This window comes from Geospiza fortis, unplaced genomic scaffold, assembly GCF_000277835.1.
Source record: "Geospiza fortis unplaced genomic scaffold, GeoFor_1.0 scaffold129, whole genome shotgun sequence".
Classification (NCBI taxonomy): Eukaryota; Metazoa; Chordata; class Aves; order Passeriformes; family Thraupidae; genus Geospiza; species Geospiza fortis.
In genome coordinates this window covers 690,889-708,203 of record NW_005054522.1, presented here as the reverse complement: position 1 = coordinate 708,203, position 17,315 = coordinate 690,889, and the positions used below count along the sequence as shown (strand labels likewise).

General features: G+C 41.9%; 1 protein-coding gene across 3 annotated transcripts in view; it reads left to right on the top strand.

Moving 5' to 3' along the window:
* The window catches only part of MKLN1 (muskelin 1), an 81,714-nt gene that overhangs the window by 14,106 nt on the left and 50,293 nt on the right, over positions 1–17,315 (top strand). For all 3 annotated transcript variants that reach the window (XM_014310392.2, XM_031063697.1, XM_031063696.1), the window contains exons 4-7: positions 959–1,068; positions 4,798–4,990; positions 12,112–12,189; positions 13,331–13,396. In XM_014310392.2, coding sequence (XP_014165867.1) covers positions 959–1,068; positions 4,798–4,990; positions 12,112–12,189; positions 13,331–13,396 — 447 coding nt within the window. The remainder of the gene's footprint in view (positions 1–958; positions 1,069–4,797; positions 4,991–12,111; positions 12,190–13,330; positions 13,397–17,315) is intronic.

Here is a 17,315-nt window from a genome sequence, read left to right as displayed (position 1 = left end):
ATCTCAGTGGTATTTCATGGTGCCTGTTTCAACAGGCAATTTCTTAGTGGTAAAAATAGTGGAAGGGAGGAGGTAGTGGACTCCTTGCTGTTGCTGGTAACTGCTCATTCAACTTCAATACTGTCTTTTCCTGTTTATCAGTTAGAGTCAAATAAAAAGGAAACAAAAGTATTTGAAATGAAACCACTCAATTTCGCTGCAGTTTCAATGAGTCAGAGTTCACACACAAGTTTTCTGAGGGTTGGAGTTGCTTCAAAAAGCAGAACCAGGTCTTAACCTGCAGATTAACCACAAAATCAGTGCAAGGCCACAGATACTAACCCAGAGTGGTAGAGAAGCCATAGGTGAGAGGCTGTAGTGTGTTTCATGAGTCTTTTAGTATTCCAAGTCCATTTGTTCCAATATTCAGATGAAATAGTACCAGCAAAAAAAACCTGTGCAGATTAAATAAAGCTTTTTTAAAAAAATAGAGTTTTTAAGTTAGAAACTGACAGTTATCCCTCCCTCGCTCCTCTACAACTTGCAGATGTTACTAATTTTGTAGAATTTAAACTACCCAAGCTTCTTGTCTTCACCATTAGGGAAAATAATTGTTGCTGACAAATGGGGAAATAAATGTACTATGAGGAGCAAATACTGTCGCTAGTATGCTCGTGATTCCCATCCTTGTCAAAGCTTGTTGCCTCTTGGAGCTGTTTTTAATGATAATGTTTTTGCTCTTCTGCTTAAAGCAAGCTTCTGCTTTGTAATGATCTGCTGTGTTAATGTTGCTCAGCACAGGTTGCTTTAAATGACAAACTTGAACATGATGTATTTGGCAATTTTCCTAAGCTAAGTTAAATGAGCTAGAACTTAAGTCAGAAACACTGAATTTTGTGTAAACTTTAAAATCATTCTGTTGCAATAGTGATTGTTTGATGTTTATGCATAGTTTTTCTCCTTTTCCTTTCTTCTCCAGTTCCACTCTTATCGTGGGGACCTAGCTTCAATTTTAGTATCTGGTATGTTGAACTAAATGGCATTGATGATCCAGATGTGGTCCAGCCGTGCCTCAACTGGTACAGCAAGGTAGGCCTGCATTTTAGATGCCTGTTTGTTTGAAGATTCCCAGTCTCAGAATCTTGTGAAACTTCTCTTACTGGAGTGATGTGACCTTTTCATTCCTTGAACATCAGCTATTAAAACAGCAAACATGCACAGTTGGAACCATGTGGCTGACTTTGACCCTAAGGGAAACTTTCTGAATTTTATCTGTTTGTTCTCTTTGAAAAACCAAAAAAACGGCCCCAAGAAACCCCATAACCCCCAGCATCACCCAAAAAACATGACAGGTAGACATCACAAGAAGGGGACACTGAGCCAAAGGGGATAATATTAGTAAAGTATTAGTATTTGTATTGGAAGGGAAATGAATCTTAACAAAACCTGATTCCGTTTCTCCCTCTTCTTGCCTTCTGATTCTTCTAACTTCAGTCCATGGAGTCCAGAACCTTTTGGGTTACAGATGCACCTTTTGTTACAGGGTATTAAAATGACATTTTTTACAGAGAATCCTTGTTGGTGTCTTGCACTTTAGATGTTTCCCTCTTACTGTCCTTTTACTGTCCAGGAGCTGGTGCCACTGGACTGTGAGATGAGATGATTTATGTAATTTGTCATTAGACAATCAGAAAGTTCAAGGGGTTCCAAACTTTATTTTTATAACTTGTATTTAATTAAGTATTAGAGATGCCTCTCCTGTGGGAGGGAAGTGCACACTGACAAGCAGAACACATTTTATTGGTACATTTTGTGCTTTGGTTCCTCTGGAACAATTAATGAAACTCATATTGCATTGCAGAGAAGACATCCTTCCCAGCTGAGTAGGACTGAGTGGTGGAGCTGTGTATCTCTGCTTCCAGAAGGAAGAACTTAGAAGGGGATAGAGATTGTGTGTGATTAGTTCAGGGTGCTGTGGTGTCTGGCTTGTGCCCATTTACACCAACATCATGAGCTGCTTTGTGGAGGATTTAAATAACCAGCACAATGGACGTTGTCTGGAGTTGCTTTATGGTCCGAATGGTGTTGTGGTCGTGAGTCAGCTGATGGTGGAAGTCCACTTGACAGAAGCTGCTGGTGGTTTTCCTTTTGCTGGCTCTGCACGTGGTGGTGTGTGTCTGGTAGTTTGGACCAGTGGCTGCAAGCAGGAAGCTCTGCTTTTTATTTTCTTTTTGGTCAGGAGTCATGCAGTGACGATGTCTGCATCTGTTTTGTTCCATCTTCTCCCATGGAATGGGCGCTTTTCCTGGTCAGCATTGTGTGTAGGGACAGCTTCTTCAAGGGCTGCCAGCATTGTTCTCCTCAAGCTTGGAGCCCCAGGCAGCAGTGCCGAGACTGAGTCATGGTGGTGTGAGCTCTGCTAGGATCCACTGCCAAGTTGTTGGTGATGAATGCATGTGCCACTGATGTTCTCCTCTCCCACAGAAGAGAGGCCACTGTTGCTGGATCTGTGGAGAGGGATGTGCTGTCCCATATTTAGGGAAAGGCAGAAAGACCTGTTTCCTCCAGTTCTTTGAGATGGTGGGAATATTTTCACGTGTGTTTTTGGAAATCTCAGAGTCTTTGAAGTGTAATAATTCTTCACTGGCTGTGACATCAGATGAGAGGAAGGTTCTATACCACGTTGCCCTTCCTTTTGTTTTGTGCCAGCAAAACCTCCCTCTCCTGTGGGGAGTGGAGCTGGGGATAATGGATAAGAACTGAAACATTCCTCAGCACTTTCTCCTTGCTGTCCAGCTCAGCCTACTGCCTCCAAACAGCCTTGCCCCTCTTTCCTGAGGAGTGGACATACTTCAGCACCTGAGAAGGGGTACTTTATCACTGGGTACCACTTCTGATAATGAGCACATAAGTATTTTTAATTCTACGAGTGTATTTGACAGTGTTGATGTCTTAGTCTCCTGCTCTTGTTACGTTTTTAACCATAGGAATTATTTACAGCTTCAGATCAAAGCTATTATTTGGGTTGTCATCTCTTTAAACCTGTATGACAGCATTTAAAAAGGAGCCTTTTATATACTTTTTATGCACATTTTTTGCTTAAATCAGGTTTTTACATTTAACTTTTGAAGTACTACTATGATGTCACTTGAATATAAACTTGAATACAAACTTTTATATTGCATCAAGTGGCCAGACTCCATCCAAGTCATTCCTGGCTGTCTAAGACAGGTCTATCAGTCATGAGAGACTCAGTAAAAGGGAGGAGGTACCCTCTGTCTCAAGTCTGCATTTTGTCTGATTTCTCAACTGGAGGATCTAAAAATGCAGAAGCTGGTAGTTACTGGTGTGCAGCTCTCCTTTTGCTTGCTATCCCTTTGAACAAAAAAAAACTAATTTGGTTTTGGCCTTGACTCATGCAAATGAAGATTTGCTTAGAGAGTGTCTTAGGCATCTCTTGGAAGGAAAAAAAAGGAGTTGTTTTTTGCCAGTTGTGCTGTAAAACTGTTTTAGCTTTAATAATTCTTTGCTGCAGCCTTGCATTCTTATCGGTACATGTCCTTGGCCTTTATGTGGGCTGGGAACTGGTTTTCTAAAAATGCATAGTTCTGGCTATTTGCAGCTGTGAAATACTGATGGATTAAGAACTAAAAATACAGCACATGGCCGTGTTTCTTTTTAGCTGCTTCAGTTTATGAGATTCTTGCTATCGAGCCATTCTTTCGAGAGCATTAAATTTTGTTGAATGTCAGTGTTAGTTCCAGGTTTTCAGAAAGATTCTTTTCATTTAAATACTATAAACTTCACTTTTAGCAGTAGTGTCCATTTAGGAGTAAAATCTTTTGTCTGTAATTTGATCAGTCTTATAGATGCTTAAAGTTACATTTGCTGTTTACCGCAGTAGTTGTGTGTTAAAGATGGAAATGGAGATTTTTTTTTTTTTAATGCCTTAGAATTTAGGATTGAAAAGTCTATTTAAAATAAGTGTTTCTGCTACTTATCAACCTAAAAATCTGTGTTTCTCATACGTCTTGTTAGCAGCTTTGAAAATTGTAGCTCTTACTCAGTTTACTACTCCCTCGTGTGTCTGTGCCAGGATGTTTGACCCAGTGTGGGTTTTGTTTCACCTTTCTCACCCCTTCCCACAGCTGAGTGGGAGATGGGCAGCTGTGGCTCCATCCGTGGTGTGAAAACAGAGGTTCTGCTTCAAGATGCAGGAGAATATTTAGAAGTTAAAACTTTGGCATGCACAGAAATCCTTGGTGCTCTGATCTCAAACCCTCACAAACCCACAGGATTTGGGGTCAGCCTTCTGCCTTTCCATGGCAGGAGTGCTGGTCATTGCAAGTATTCCCATTCTCACAGCTTTTTTTTTTTCCTCCTTCTGCTTCTAGAAAAGCTGTGACCTACTTACTCTTCTAAATTATTTTGTTATGTAAGAGTCATACAATCAAATTATGTAACGCTGATAGCGAAGGCTTTTTCCTGCTCTGTGCTTCGTGTAGGCCTTGCAACAGCAGGGCCAAGCAGATGGGGGGGAAATAATGGTCACCCCAGAGATCTGGGACACCATGCACTCTCTTTCTTGTATGCTTATTAAATTGGATGATACCAAATTGTATAATTTCTATACTGTTGGAAAGTAAATGCCTGCACAGCTTGTAATGTCTCTCACACAGCCTTCCTCCGTGAGCTCGCGAGCCCTTTGTGCGGCGTGGATAAGAGATCCTGTCTGTGGGCAGGTTCACAGGTAGCTGCCAGCAGTGCTGGTCAGAGGAAAAATCTCCATGTCTCAGAGGTTTTCTTGTGTTCCAGTAGTACCGTGAACAGGAAGCCATTCGCCTTTGCCTAAAGCATTTTCGGCAGCACAACTACACCGAGGCGTTCGAGTCGCTGCAGAAGAAAACCAAGATTGCTCTGGAGCACCCCATGTTGACAGACCTGCACGACAAACTGGTGTTGAAGGGGGACTTCGATGCTTGTGAAGAACTGATAGAAAAAGCTGTGAATGGTAAGAGAATCAGAGGAAGTGATTCATTAGTTTGAAAAAAAAGTGCTTTGAAATTTTACCTTCTTTTGAATGTTAGTGTGCTTAGTAGTAGAGTTGGCAGGTCCATGTGTTGTTTCATTTCTGGTGTGCTGTCAGCTTTTGGACTTGTGAGTGTGTGCGTGATGACGGATAAAAATTCATGAAATCTCTTATTGCTGCTACTTTTGGAGTCACTTTCCCCCAGAGATGACAAGGCGGTGCACTTGAGTGGGTAAAGACAAGTTCTTCATGTAAGTGTTGGCAAGCTGAAGGTGGGCTTAAACTGTCAGGAAAGTCACTGGAATGGTGAGCAGGGAAGCAGAAGACTGGAGTTCTCAGTGGTGATCTGGATCATGATTTCTGGTTGGAGCTCTGAGTTGGTGTTCAGGCAGAAGTTTTCAGCTGTGTCTGGATGAGGATGCTCTCTTTGCTTATGGGGAAGATAATCCTTGGACAATTCTGTGGAAGTGACTGGAGGCAGAGCTTGTTTTCTTTTGCAGAGTGGGACCTTGGCAGGCCAGTCAGTTTCTTTGGAACTGCTGTTAATCTTTTACTTGAAAGCTTTCTAGTTAAAAACACGGTGTATAAACAGCTCTCAGCTCCTAAAAGGAGGGAGATGTACTCTCTCCTGATCGAATGGGATACAGAAAGAGTGGGGCTGTTGCAATGAAGTGACTCTCAAGACCTGTGCAGCAGTTTTGGATTGCAGTCTGATAAAACAGAGGTGCTCTTGGCTGTGGGTGTAGAGGTTTTTGATTTTGTGCAGTCACTCATCATGGAAGACTTGTACTGGTGTAAGAGGAAAACTTTGTGTCTGATGCCAGTAGAGTTGGGGACTTAGTGAACCAATTTCATGGATAGCTGGTACCAGAGATGTTATTCTTTAATTCTGGGCTAATCAGTCATTTTGTAATACCTTTGGAAAGATGCCAGTGAATCTGCTGACTCCCATCAGTGTGGTTTGTACCACTGAAGCTGGAAGTGCTTCTCAGAATGTGATAGAAATGATAGCTTGGAAATCAAGGGTTGTCTTCCATGAAAACACACTATCTTTTTGTGACTAAGCTGTTCAACTGAGCACAGTTTTAAGGAGCTTATTGCAACAGGTCTTCCAAAACTGCAGCAAGTAGTTTTCTATGGGTTTGGCTCAAGGTTTCTCTTCAGACAAAGCTGTGGAGACCTGCCCTGTGCTGAGCTCCATGAGCAGCTACAAGTGTTGAGACTGAGAATTGCCATGTTCATCCTCACCCTCCCAAGACAGCGGAGTGTTGGCTGGGCTAGGAGTGTGAACAGCTTCCTGCAATGCAGGGGCATTTTGCAACTGGCAGCTTCCTCCTGAATCATAAGGGCAAGGGAGGATTGCAGGCTGGAAAAGCAGCAGGGAGCTGTTTCTGTGTGTGTCTCAAAGACATGAGTGCCTGGAGGGAGTTGATGAGCCCACCATGATGCAGCAGCAGTCAGAGGAGTGCTGTGTGCTGATGGTGATGATTTTATCATTGCCTCGCTTTGCTGCCTTGGCCATGGCTTAATCTCAGTGCCTGGAGGCTGTCCTCTTTCCTCTTCATTGCAGGCTGATTTCTTGAATGGAATTTCACTCAAAGTCTTAGAATGTGCTGAAAAAGTACTCTCAAAAATGGAATTTTTTTCTTGGGCACTAATGAAGTGAATGTTTGTAGCCTCATTTTTTGAGCTCTTATATTTTAATTTCTTTTACTACTTAATGTTTGCTGGGAGTGGGGCTGCTGTCAGCAGTGCTCTGCTTTTCCAGGTGTGGAAATACTGGCAAAGGACTGGCCTGGTAGGAAACTGTAGGTCTTGTGTTGTTCTGCCTGACAGACACTTGTTTCTTGTCAGATTTGATGTGGATAATCCTCCTCTGGTTTTTGTAATCTCGTCCCTTTTTGGAGGCTGAGGAGCTCAGCATCACTTAGGTGAGCTGAAGGAATATGCTGTAGCTTGTTTTATCAGCCTTTTTTTAGTTCCAGCAAGTCTTGGTAGTAACAGACGGTGGATAATTTAGCAGGAGAGTCTTCAAGAGCATCATTAGATTTTGTCACTGCTTCTAAGGGACAGAAAAATATGCATAGGGATGTTTATTTTGCTTCATTTTAATCCAGCACCTGGCTAGCTGAAGGTAAATGTCAGTGTGCGCATCTCCCATCGCTCTGTTGGTCATCCTTAATGATTTGACTTGTCTTGGAATACATTAACCTTCCTTCCCTCATCCTCCTGCCATTCTTTATGCTGTCTTCAGCTTTAAATGTACCCATTTAAAGCTCTATCGCCTCCCAGCACTCTTTGGAGAGAAGTGCTATCTATCCCGAGACACTGAGGCTGCATCCCATATTTGCTTTAAGCTGACACCACTGCGGGTTTTCACTAACTGGGTCAATCCTGCCCTTGCTCAGGACACTGTGTCCCTGGCACTGGTGCTCGTGCTGCCACATGGTCAACCCAGACAGGGAGCTGATCAGGCTGGGGTGGGGGAAAGGGCAGGACAAACCCCTTCTGATAGGCACAAAACCCCCCCAAACTGCAGCTGGAACAATTTGTCTGAAGTTGTGGCAGTCAGGATGCTGAATATTAATGGTACTTAACAGCTGGATTCTTCTTGGTAGGATGGGAATAGAGGTTTTCAGCCTTCAGCATGTTCTCCTGCAGTATTCCTGCTCCCTGTGATCTTCCACAGTTACCTGTCCTTACTCTGCTCTTCATTTGTCAAGCTCCCCAGCATTTTCTGAGCAGCCTGGTCTGCTGAAAGGTGTCCCTGTCTCCATGGCATGGGGGTTAGAACTAGATTATTTTTCAGGTCTCTTCCAACCCAAGCCATTCTGTGATGATTTTTTATCATTTTACTTTCCTAGCAGCTCTGTTGTGAAGTCTCAGTAGCTTGCTGCTTAGTCTCTAAGGTGTGGGTGTTCTTACCACTGAACTCCTGTCTGATGCATTGTTTTTCCAAATAAAAGAGGATTAACTTTAGTCCTGTGTCTGTGTACTGTAGCTGAAGTGTAGAGTTAATTGAGACATACAGATCCTTAAATTATCCCTGAAATCGTTCAAAGAGCAACTGTTCTGTTGCAGACTGGGCATGAATATGTGAACTCCTGACCGCTTGCTGATCTGGGAGTTCATTGCCTTAAAGGCACAAACAGAAGTGCAGCGAGGTTGACAGAGATACTGCACACTCAGTTCAGCCTAAAATGTCTTCTGGAGAGGCTGATATTTGCAGTGGTGGGTATTGACAAAGTGCAACGCTCTGCATCTCTCGCGGGCTATTTCCATAGGCTTAGTCATGTAGAAAAAGAGTAGGTGGTCAAGAATTAGTGCTGGCAGAGCTAACTCTTGTTCTTTTGCATTGCTAATGATGAACGCTGTCTTCCACCTCACATCACCAGATGATTTCTTTTGAGAGCTCGGTGGCAGGCAGCCACACTTTTCCCACTGATTCTTTTGACTTGTGCGTTACACTTAGAAAATGGGCAAATGGAAACTCTGGCAGCTGCCTGACTTCGTCTCAAAAAGAAAAGGTTCCCTAAATCTCAGCTGGTTCACAGACTCGGTTCAAATGCTTCACATTTGGATCCATTCCTATAGCTTTCGGGCCTATATTATTGAAGGAAAAAAATCTGCTTAATATTCCTACAGAGAGTATGTGGAGTGCAAATTGCTTGGTTGAACTGCTTAGAGCTCCTGTAGACATGGAAAGCTGCTTGGAATGGTGGAAGAACTGCTTGTTTCCCATTAGTATTCCAGGACTGAGGTGTTCCTTCTGGCACTGCTCATGTCAGTATGTGACACGTGTTTATCTGGTGACAAGTCAGTTCTGTACGACAAACAAGAAGTTGTGATGTGCAGCCTGCAGGCTCCAGTGTCTCCCAGAACTCACGATTCGCAGGAACAGGAGGCACAGGAACAATTGTACTCCCCTGGAAATTAAAGACAGACACATATACCTGAATTTTACCATTTAATATTGTTTGGATTTAGTTCTGAGAAAGCTGTTGTGTATGCTGGGATATATGGAGGGGAGAGGCTGGCTAGGGATCCAAAGCCTCTGGGAAGTAAATGGTAGGGGTTTGTGTAGAAGAAGGATAACTTACATGGATTTGAGAGCAAACCTTGTTTCATTTTTATGAAGAACAAAGTGCAAGAAAATATTACAGCTCTGAGGCTGGAAAAAAACCCGTATGTTTCCTTGTTTCTCCCAAGTCTTGAGGAAATTGTCAAGTAGTGGCTGGATTTTTATCTGATAGAGCCTTTCACTCCTTCAGGTTTTCTTTAGAAGGTAGTTTGTGACTCAAAACGCCTCAAAGTGTTTAGGTATTTTGGCTACTTTGATTTGAGAAAAATCTCAAAATCTCAAACCCCAGCTCCCAGAAATTATGGTCTAAATGTCACTCTGAAGGTTTTTGAGCCATTGGCAGTGAAGTGAACAGATTTCAGTAACCCTGCCTGGAGATGTGTGTTGTCTAAAACCCCCCAAACTTTATAGAACTTGCTCCTGATTGGCTTCAGCAAGTTAAATATTTTTGTCCACAAGGTTTGTCGTAATCCTTTCTGGGTAACCTGCAGTTGGCTGGCAAAAGAAAGACTTGGGTTATCAGAGAGGCAGAATTGACCAAGCTTTAATCGCGGTGAACTTCGTGTTGTTACATCCAAAATGCGTCATGGCTTACTGCAAAGGGCTTGAAAATAGTACAGAGTTGTTTTTTTGGCTGTAATTTTAGTAAACATGGACATTGAAGTGAGAGGTCTCTGGAGCGACAGAAAACACTTCATTTAAAAACTTCCACCCAGCGCTTTTTTTCTTTTTTTTTTTTTTTTTTTTTGACAAGAGTCTTGAAATTTATTTTAAACTCCTGTTTCATTGGGAACAGCTGACAGACCTGAGCAGGCCTAGCTGTGAGCCTCAGTGCCTCACAGGAGCTTTGGAGACCTTTTGGTCAGCAGTGCTCTCCTGACAAGGAACATAAGGAGTGCGCTGGCGTAGGTCTGGCGTCGGGTACAGAATCCACCTAGAAATCCTCCTTTTTTTCCCTGGTGGTGTCAGACAGGTGGTGATTCAGCTTCCAAAACAAGCTGCTGCTGGTTTGCAATGCAAGTAGAGTGAATGTGGAACTGCTTCCAGCAGAAGGAAACGTTTCTGGGAAGCAAGCTGGAGTATTTCCAAACCAATGTCCCATGGAAAACGAGAAGCATTATTAAAAGAGGCCGAAGGCACAGTAGGGGAGAAGTGTCATATCTTGACAAGTGCAGCCTGTGGGTGTAGAGCATGGGAGAGAGGTTAAATCACCCTTTCAGATCCTATGTGGTGTAATTCATCCTTTTGAGCTATTTATGTCCAATTATCTAGTGGCTGCCATAGGGATAAATACGGTTTTGGTTTCTGTCTTGCAGACCCAAGGCTGTAACGATAACCAAAAAGCTGCATTTCTGTCTGGGTTTGTGGCTGAGTCACTGTGGGATTTCTTACAGCACATGCATTTGTTCTATTAGGCCTGCCTTTTCTGAATCACAATTTATGAGATCTCAAGCTTCAAGCCTCTAGTGTGTTGTCCCAGCTTCATAAATGCTGAAGAAGTGGGAGTTAAGAACCCTGCTATTAAACCCAAAATAAACCACTTTTCCTTCTACATACATTGAGCAAACTTCTGGCTTTCCTCGATTACCTAATGTGGGGGGGAAGAGCTGCTGGTTTTGCTGCTGAGGTGAAAGTAAAATCTGCCCTGTTTTCAGAGTGTTTATTTGGAAAAACTTGCACAGCTGAGTTTGTGGAAGTTTTATATTTTCAGACCAAACTCATCACTTTTCAGGGGCTCTTGAGTGCCCTTGTTTTCCTGTTAGATGGTCTCTAAATAGAGCTTTCATCTTCTCCCAGGAAATACTTGCTGGCTTGGGTTTTAATTAAAACCTGGATTTCAGTCACGACAAAGTACAGGATGTCAGGAAACACTTGAAAATTTTCTCTGAGCCTTGTGTCGTGCTTAACAAAGATTTTTTACCTTTTTCTAAATAAATAGGGATGTGTTCAGTAAGGATCATTCTTTCTTGCCTATACACCTACAAAGGGCTTTTGTATAAATAAGCAGAGGCGTTCATCATTATTAAATTCCTATTGTTTTTCTTCCTTGTAGTGCATTAATAGAGCAGAAACATTTGTCAGGAAGAGCTTGTGTGTTGAGATGGGGTGATGGGTGGGATGTAGCCAGGCAAACAGTGCTCAGGTGCTCTCACAGTTTGTTGTGCTGCAGAAGGTAAGGTAGGTGTTTCAGAGGAGACATTTGAAGATCAAAAGCACCCAAGTTCCCCACGTGCCAAGCCCTTCCCAGACTGGAGAGCAGTCCCAGGGAGTGTGGGTGTTGCAAGTCTCCTTTACAGAAAATTGGTGTTTATGTGATGGACTGCTAACATCTGAACAGGATTAGGAACTGGCCTCTGGATGCTGAAGAGGTGGAGGGCACAAGGGGAGTGTGGATCAAGTGCTGGAGCTGGTGCTGCTCACAGAAATGCTGCACTTGGCACATCTGGCCCAGGATCTAACACCTCCTCTGTTGCTCTTCTTGCTTAACTCTCTGAAGAGAATCTAAACTCTTGTTTTGTTTTTCATCCAGCACTTGGTTGTCCCATATCACAGCATTTAAACAATCTGCTCTGTTTCCCTTCTCAGATGAAGCTCCAGAGATGCTGTCTGACCTAGTTTTAACTTAACATGCACTAAAATGGTTGAATTTTATATGCACTGGCAACTTTCCTTTTTCTTAAACAAGGGGGAGGGATTCTATTCTTAATTAAATACACCACACTGGAGATTTATAGACACTTGGCACGACCTGGCAGGAAAACTGGATAATTCCTGATTGATCTAGTAGCAAGTATTCTTTTTATTTTAGTGCTCACACATTTAGTTCATTAACAAACTAACAAAAGTTTAACAAACTAACAAAAGTTTAACAAACTAACTGACACATAATAGAGAACTCACTGAAAATGGAGGCTTTGGAGTGGCATACTGGATTGAGTTAGGCTGAAGTTACCCACATTAATAGTGATTTTGCTAAAATGGAAGGATAAATGTTTTATCCAGCAAAATTTTTGTTTTGCAGATGGCTTGTTCAATCAGTATATCAGTCAGCAAGAGTACAAACCTCGCTGGGGGCAGATTATCCCCAAAAGCACCAAAGGTAAGGACATTTCTTAAGATAGAACTCATGTACTGCCAGTTCTGTCTTGTTCCTTTGAGAATATGGAGCAAGAGAATGATGCAAGAAAGTCTCCTCTAGGAGAGTTCTAGGGAATGGTTTCTTCTCTGAAAAAGTTGCATTTGTCTGCAAATTCAGTGAAATTCAGCCTGCTCTCTGGTTGAGTAAGGAGTGCTGTAGGAATACTAGTTGTAACTTTAAGGACATATCATCAGTTTAGTAACAAATCCCAGAATATTGGTTAAACATGAGAACAGCTATCTGTGTTACTGGATTTAGCACATGGAGTTGATGTAAGTTCAATTTAAACTGAGGAGTTGGCAAATAAATGCATTATCTCAACAGGGAGTATTTTAAATGAGGTGGATCTTTTGAAGTCCTGATCTGTTACACAGTAAATCCAAACTGCAGAATCTTTTCCATTCTTGTCTGCCTTGAGAGGAGAATTGTAGCAGCATCTTTAACTGCAGAGTACAAAAATCACTGTCACAGAGCAAATGTGGGATCCAAGGTGACAATTGCCAAGTGTGGAGCACTGTCCCCAAGCCCCTTGGGAGGGGTTATCTGTGTCACCTGTCCTGAATACTTAAGATACATAAGGTGGTTGGAAAGCTGCTTTAATTGGACAATTGGAATTCCCTTATATGTGAGAATAGCTGGTGCAAAGCTGGCTGTGTTCTGTGGTCTGCCTCAGCTCCTGCTCCCATCCCAGGGGTTCATTTCCCTGCCATTTGAGTATCTGTTCTCACAGCTCAGCTCTCAGGTGTGGAGAGATGGAAGGGGAGCCAAAGGGTGGCTGTGTCATCCCTTCTGGAGAGCTGCAAGGACATCTCAGAGCTCTTTTGTGTGCACCAAGTGTGTCAGGAACATTGGAGCTCCTTTCCAAGGCACTGAGAGTTGCGGTGTTCACTTCTGCTCTCTGTGCTGTCAGTCACCAAATAGTTCAGTATAAAACTTTGTACAGTTTTACAATGCTCAAAAAATACTACTTGGAAAAAGTGATGTGCTAGTGTTTAAGGAAGGGTGAGTTACTCAGTTCCTCTGCTGCCATGTTGAGGCTGTATCTTTCTTTGGTTTAAAAATCTTAAGATGGAAAATTCTCCTTTTCCCTCTTCTTCTGAAGGTGATGGGGAAGACAGTCGGCCAGGGATGAGAGGTGGTCATCAGATGGTAATAGATGTGCAGACAGGTGAGTAGTTTTTACATTTCTTAATAAATTACTTAATCAGTTATTTTCCAGATTAATATGCAAATGTGTTTTTCTTCAGATCCTGTGTTAGCTTCAGGTTTTCAGGAAAAAAAAATTGCACTTTCTACTAGTTGGATTAAATGTTCTGTTTCCTCTCTGGATCTATATCCCAGCTGCCTTTCTCCTTCTTCCCTAATAATTCTGTGTTATGTCTTAGCCATTGTCTTGTCTTAACTAAGACAAGAGCAATTGGTTTTCATTTTTTGTTCCTCCTACCATCTTAGAGCAGAAGTTCAAACAAGAGAAGAGAAATTAGGGAAAATAATTTCCCTTATCTTCTACAGGCTGTGCTCAAGCAATAGATCTGATGTGTTGAAACATTCCTTGTATTTTGGTTGGAATGGCTTCTAATTCCCACAGCGTGCAAGAAACTCCTGTTAAATATAATTCTAGCAACTCCTGTTAAATATAATTCTTCAGACATCTTTTGCAAAAACGTTTCCTGTAGCAGTTTAAGGAATGGCTCAGCCTCTGTTTCAGAGAACATACAGAGAAAAGAAAGTGGGGTGGTGTATCAGGAGCAGTTCCAGTGATTGTTGTTCTGCATAATTTTTTATATCTTTGTCTGTTACTTAATCAGATTTCTGTACTACGTCAGTCCTTACTAAAATAAGGAAAGCATCTGCCCGAGTCTTTGCTGTGTGAGTGAAAGGATTGTTCTTGGGAAGGGAGAAACAAGATCAGGGCGTGGGTATTGGACAGGAATATAGGGTGGCATTGAAGGAGCTGGCAAAAAAATGCCCATGGCCATATCTGTTGTGGTCACAGGACGGGGACAGAGCATGTGACAGGACAGGACCTTCCAGAGTAATTTGCTAAGTCATGGTGAACAAGCGAAAATGCAGCAGTAACTGCAGCCTCTGGCTTTTGCTCAGAGGAGTTACTGCACTGGAGGAAGCACTCAAGTTATTTGGTGTAGGAGAGTAAACTTCTTTCATTTGGTGGGAGAGGTTTGAGATTGATTAGAACAAAACACTGCTGGAGGATTTGCTGGTGTTTGTCTATGCAGAGGCTGGGGACGCTCCCTAGTGGCCTCGGGAATTAGCAGTGAGTGTTTCACCACAGCGTGGAAGAAACATGATCCTTGTCAACTTGGAAATGATAGTCCTGCACACCTCCTGAAAATAAAATATCCATGGTAGTGTGAGCCTTCCTTTCCACTGCTCTTCTCTAAAGTCCCAGTAAGGTTGTCAGCTCTGCCTTTGACTTCAGTTTCACTCTGCTTTAACAAGGCACTGAAACTCATCCATATATTTTTTAATATTTCTTGATACATTTTATATGTATTATATATGCTTTGGATACATGTGTGTATTTAATATATAATAATATTTATATTATTTATTGAAATATATATATAATGTATTATGTACATTTTATTATAAATGTGTGTATATATATTATACATTATAATATAATATAAATTATCAAATATATACAATTTAAAAATTTTATTTTAATTCTTTTACTTACACAAAAGTGGCTGGACACTATCCACATAGGTGGAATCCTGGATGTCCCTCCCCTCAGGGTGGTCATTTCTTGCTGTAGCTCTATTTACAGGTGGTGGGATACCTTCCCAAAGTTTCTCTGTGGGCTGTTTGGGAAGTTGCTCTCAGTTTTGCATCCAGGTCCACTGAGGCTTGTAAAAGCTGAAATGTTTTTGAGATGATCAGTTTTGCCATTTAATTTAGCTCGTGACAGGCCAGGGGAAGTTCTTGGGGCTGTTTCCCATTGCTGATTGCTGGAGTTTTCCTTTTGAATATAGGTGGAGTTTAATGAGCTGGTGGGAATGTAGCCAGTTATGTCAGGATGTGTTTTACAGACTGGAGCTGGAAAGCTCCCTGGCTAACCTTGGACAGATCCAGTGCTAATGGAAAAAGGAGCAGTGGTGTACTCTTCCCTTCAAAGACATCGTCCCTCCTTACTCACACGCTTGCTGAGTGGGTTTTTTTTCAGAAGACTTTGGCAACTGAAAAAAAATCATCTCACTTTGCACTCCTTGTTAGAGGAGTTAGGTCCTTCTCAAAAATCAGTATTTTCTTCAACTTGAATCTTTTGGAAGTGAAGTGAAACAGCAAAATCATGCTTACAAGGAGATTCTGAAGTTTCAGATCACGTAGAATTAAGTATTGGAAGCAAATTTTCATCTCTGATGTCCACATCTGCTGTAGCTGTAAATGAACTAGAAATGGTTCAGTATTTTGATTAACCTCAAAGAGATTTTAACCACTCATTACTGACTAGAAAAATAATTCTAATTCAATAGTACTGAGCCTGCTGGATGCAGGTGCTGCTGTCAAGGTAGAGGATATGGATTGCTGAGTAGCTGAACTAGATCTTAAGTTGCTGCTGGTGCATGGAGTCGCTGAGACTTTGTTTATCAGTTTCGGGTAGAACATGGATTAGCTTGGTCTAAACTGCCTTTTACCATGGTTTATCTTTCACTTAGAGTAGGCTGAAAGTAACTGAAAGAGAATTTGATGTCTCTGCTGGCAGCCAGTAACTTGTGCTGGAGCTCGTTTCCATCTGGTACTCCTGTTCTTAATACCTGCCACAGCTGACTGAGTAAGTGCAGTGTTCCTGATGCTTTGGAAATCTCTTAAAGCAGTTTGAAATGGAACTGTAGGCATTGTGGGATGCAGAACTGAGAATGCAGCTCAATGTCTTCCTAAATATAAAAAAAAAGAGAAATTAAAAATGGGAAGTTAGTGATTCCCACTATATCCTCCATCATTTTAATCACATTAACACTGAGACTGGAATGACTCTGGATGGGAGAATTAGGAAGTTGGCTTTGGTATACATGTGCAGAAACATAAACAAAGAAAAATTCAGTTACAGCTGAAACCACTGGTAGGTACTTTAAAGCTTTAGGCTGCAAATGAAAACAGAAAGCTCCTGTTATTCCTGCTTTTCCCTGCAAGGTGCATTTCTCATGCAGCTCTCCATGTGGGAGGCTGGAGAGTTCTCTCTGCTTTTCTACAAGGAAGGGGAAGTATTTGAGTAGCTGCAACCCAGGTACATAAATTAAAACAAAATTGTCCCCCAAACAACCCCAGAAGTACACAAGAGCACAGTGTCATGTGCTGCATGTCAGACATGAGAAGCTGTTTGTGTAGGCCCTGGGGAAATACTGGGGCAGTAACACTCAGGCTCATGTGCAGAACTGTGTTCCCAGGGAATTGAACCCTAATGCAATTTTGGATGAGGGTGTCAGCATCTGGCACTGGTTCCTTATTAACAGCTCTTTGTGTCTGCCCTCCCTGGCCTCCTTATGGGTCAGATATGCCACATGTTTCAAAATTCCAGTGCTTATTCTGGAAGAGGGAATGGACAAGTGAATTGCCAAAAGCAAGTTCTAAGGAGTAATGTTGGTACTTAGGAACAGTATGTGTGTTGTGTTTTGGAGATGTGGTTTCTAGTTCCATAGGCAAGGTGGAATTGATCTCTTTTGCTCTTACAGGGCAGACACAGTGAATGACAGTGCAGTCCATAAAGCCATGTAATTGTTTTGGTAACAATAGAAATAGAGACCATGTAGAAATCATTCTGTTTAAAAAAAAAGATATTTAGTGTATATCAGGCTTTCTGAAATGTTGAAGTTTTCCCATGAGCCTGCTTTAGAAATAACAGCAAAGCAACCAGGATGATTTTTCTTCTGTCTCCATTTCTCTTCTCTTTGGCAAGTGAAACAATTTTTTGCGGGAAAACATTAGTGAAATGGTCTTTATTGATGTGGTACCTCTGTTCTCTCACTGAAGTGCAACTGCTGTGTAATTTTGGTTGTACATCATTTTTGCTTTTCCTTTCGTCCGAAGGAATTCTGTTTGCTTCCTTCCATTAGATAAATGAGGAC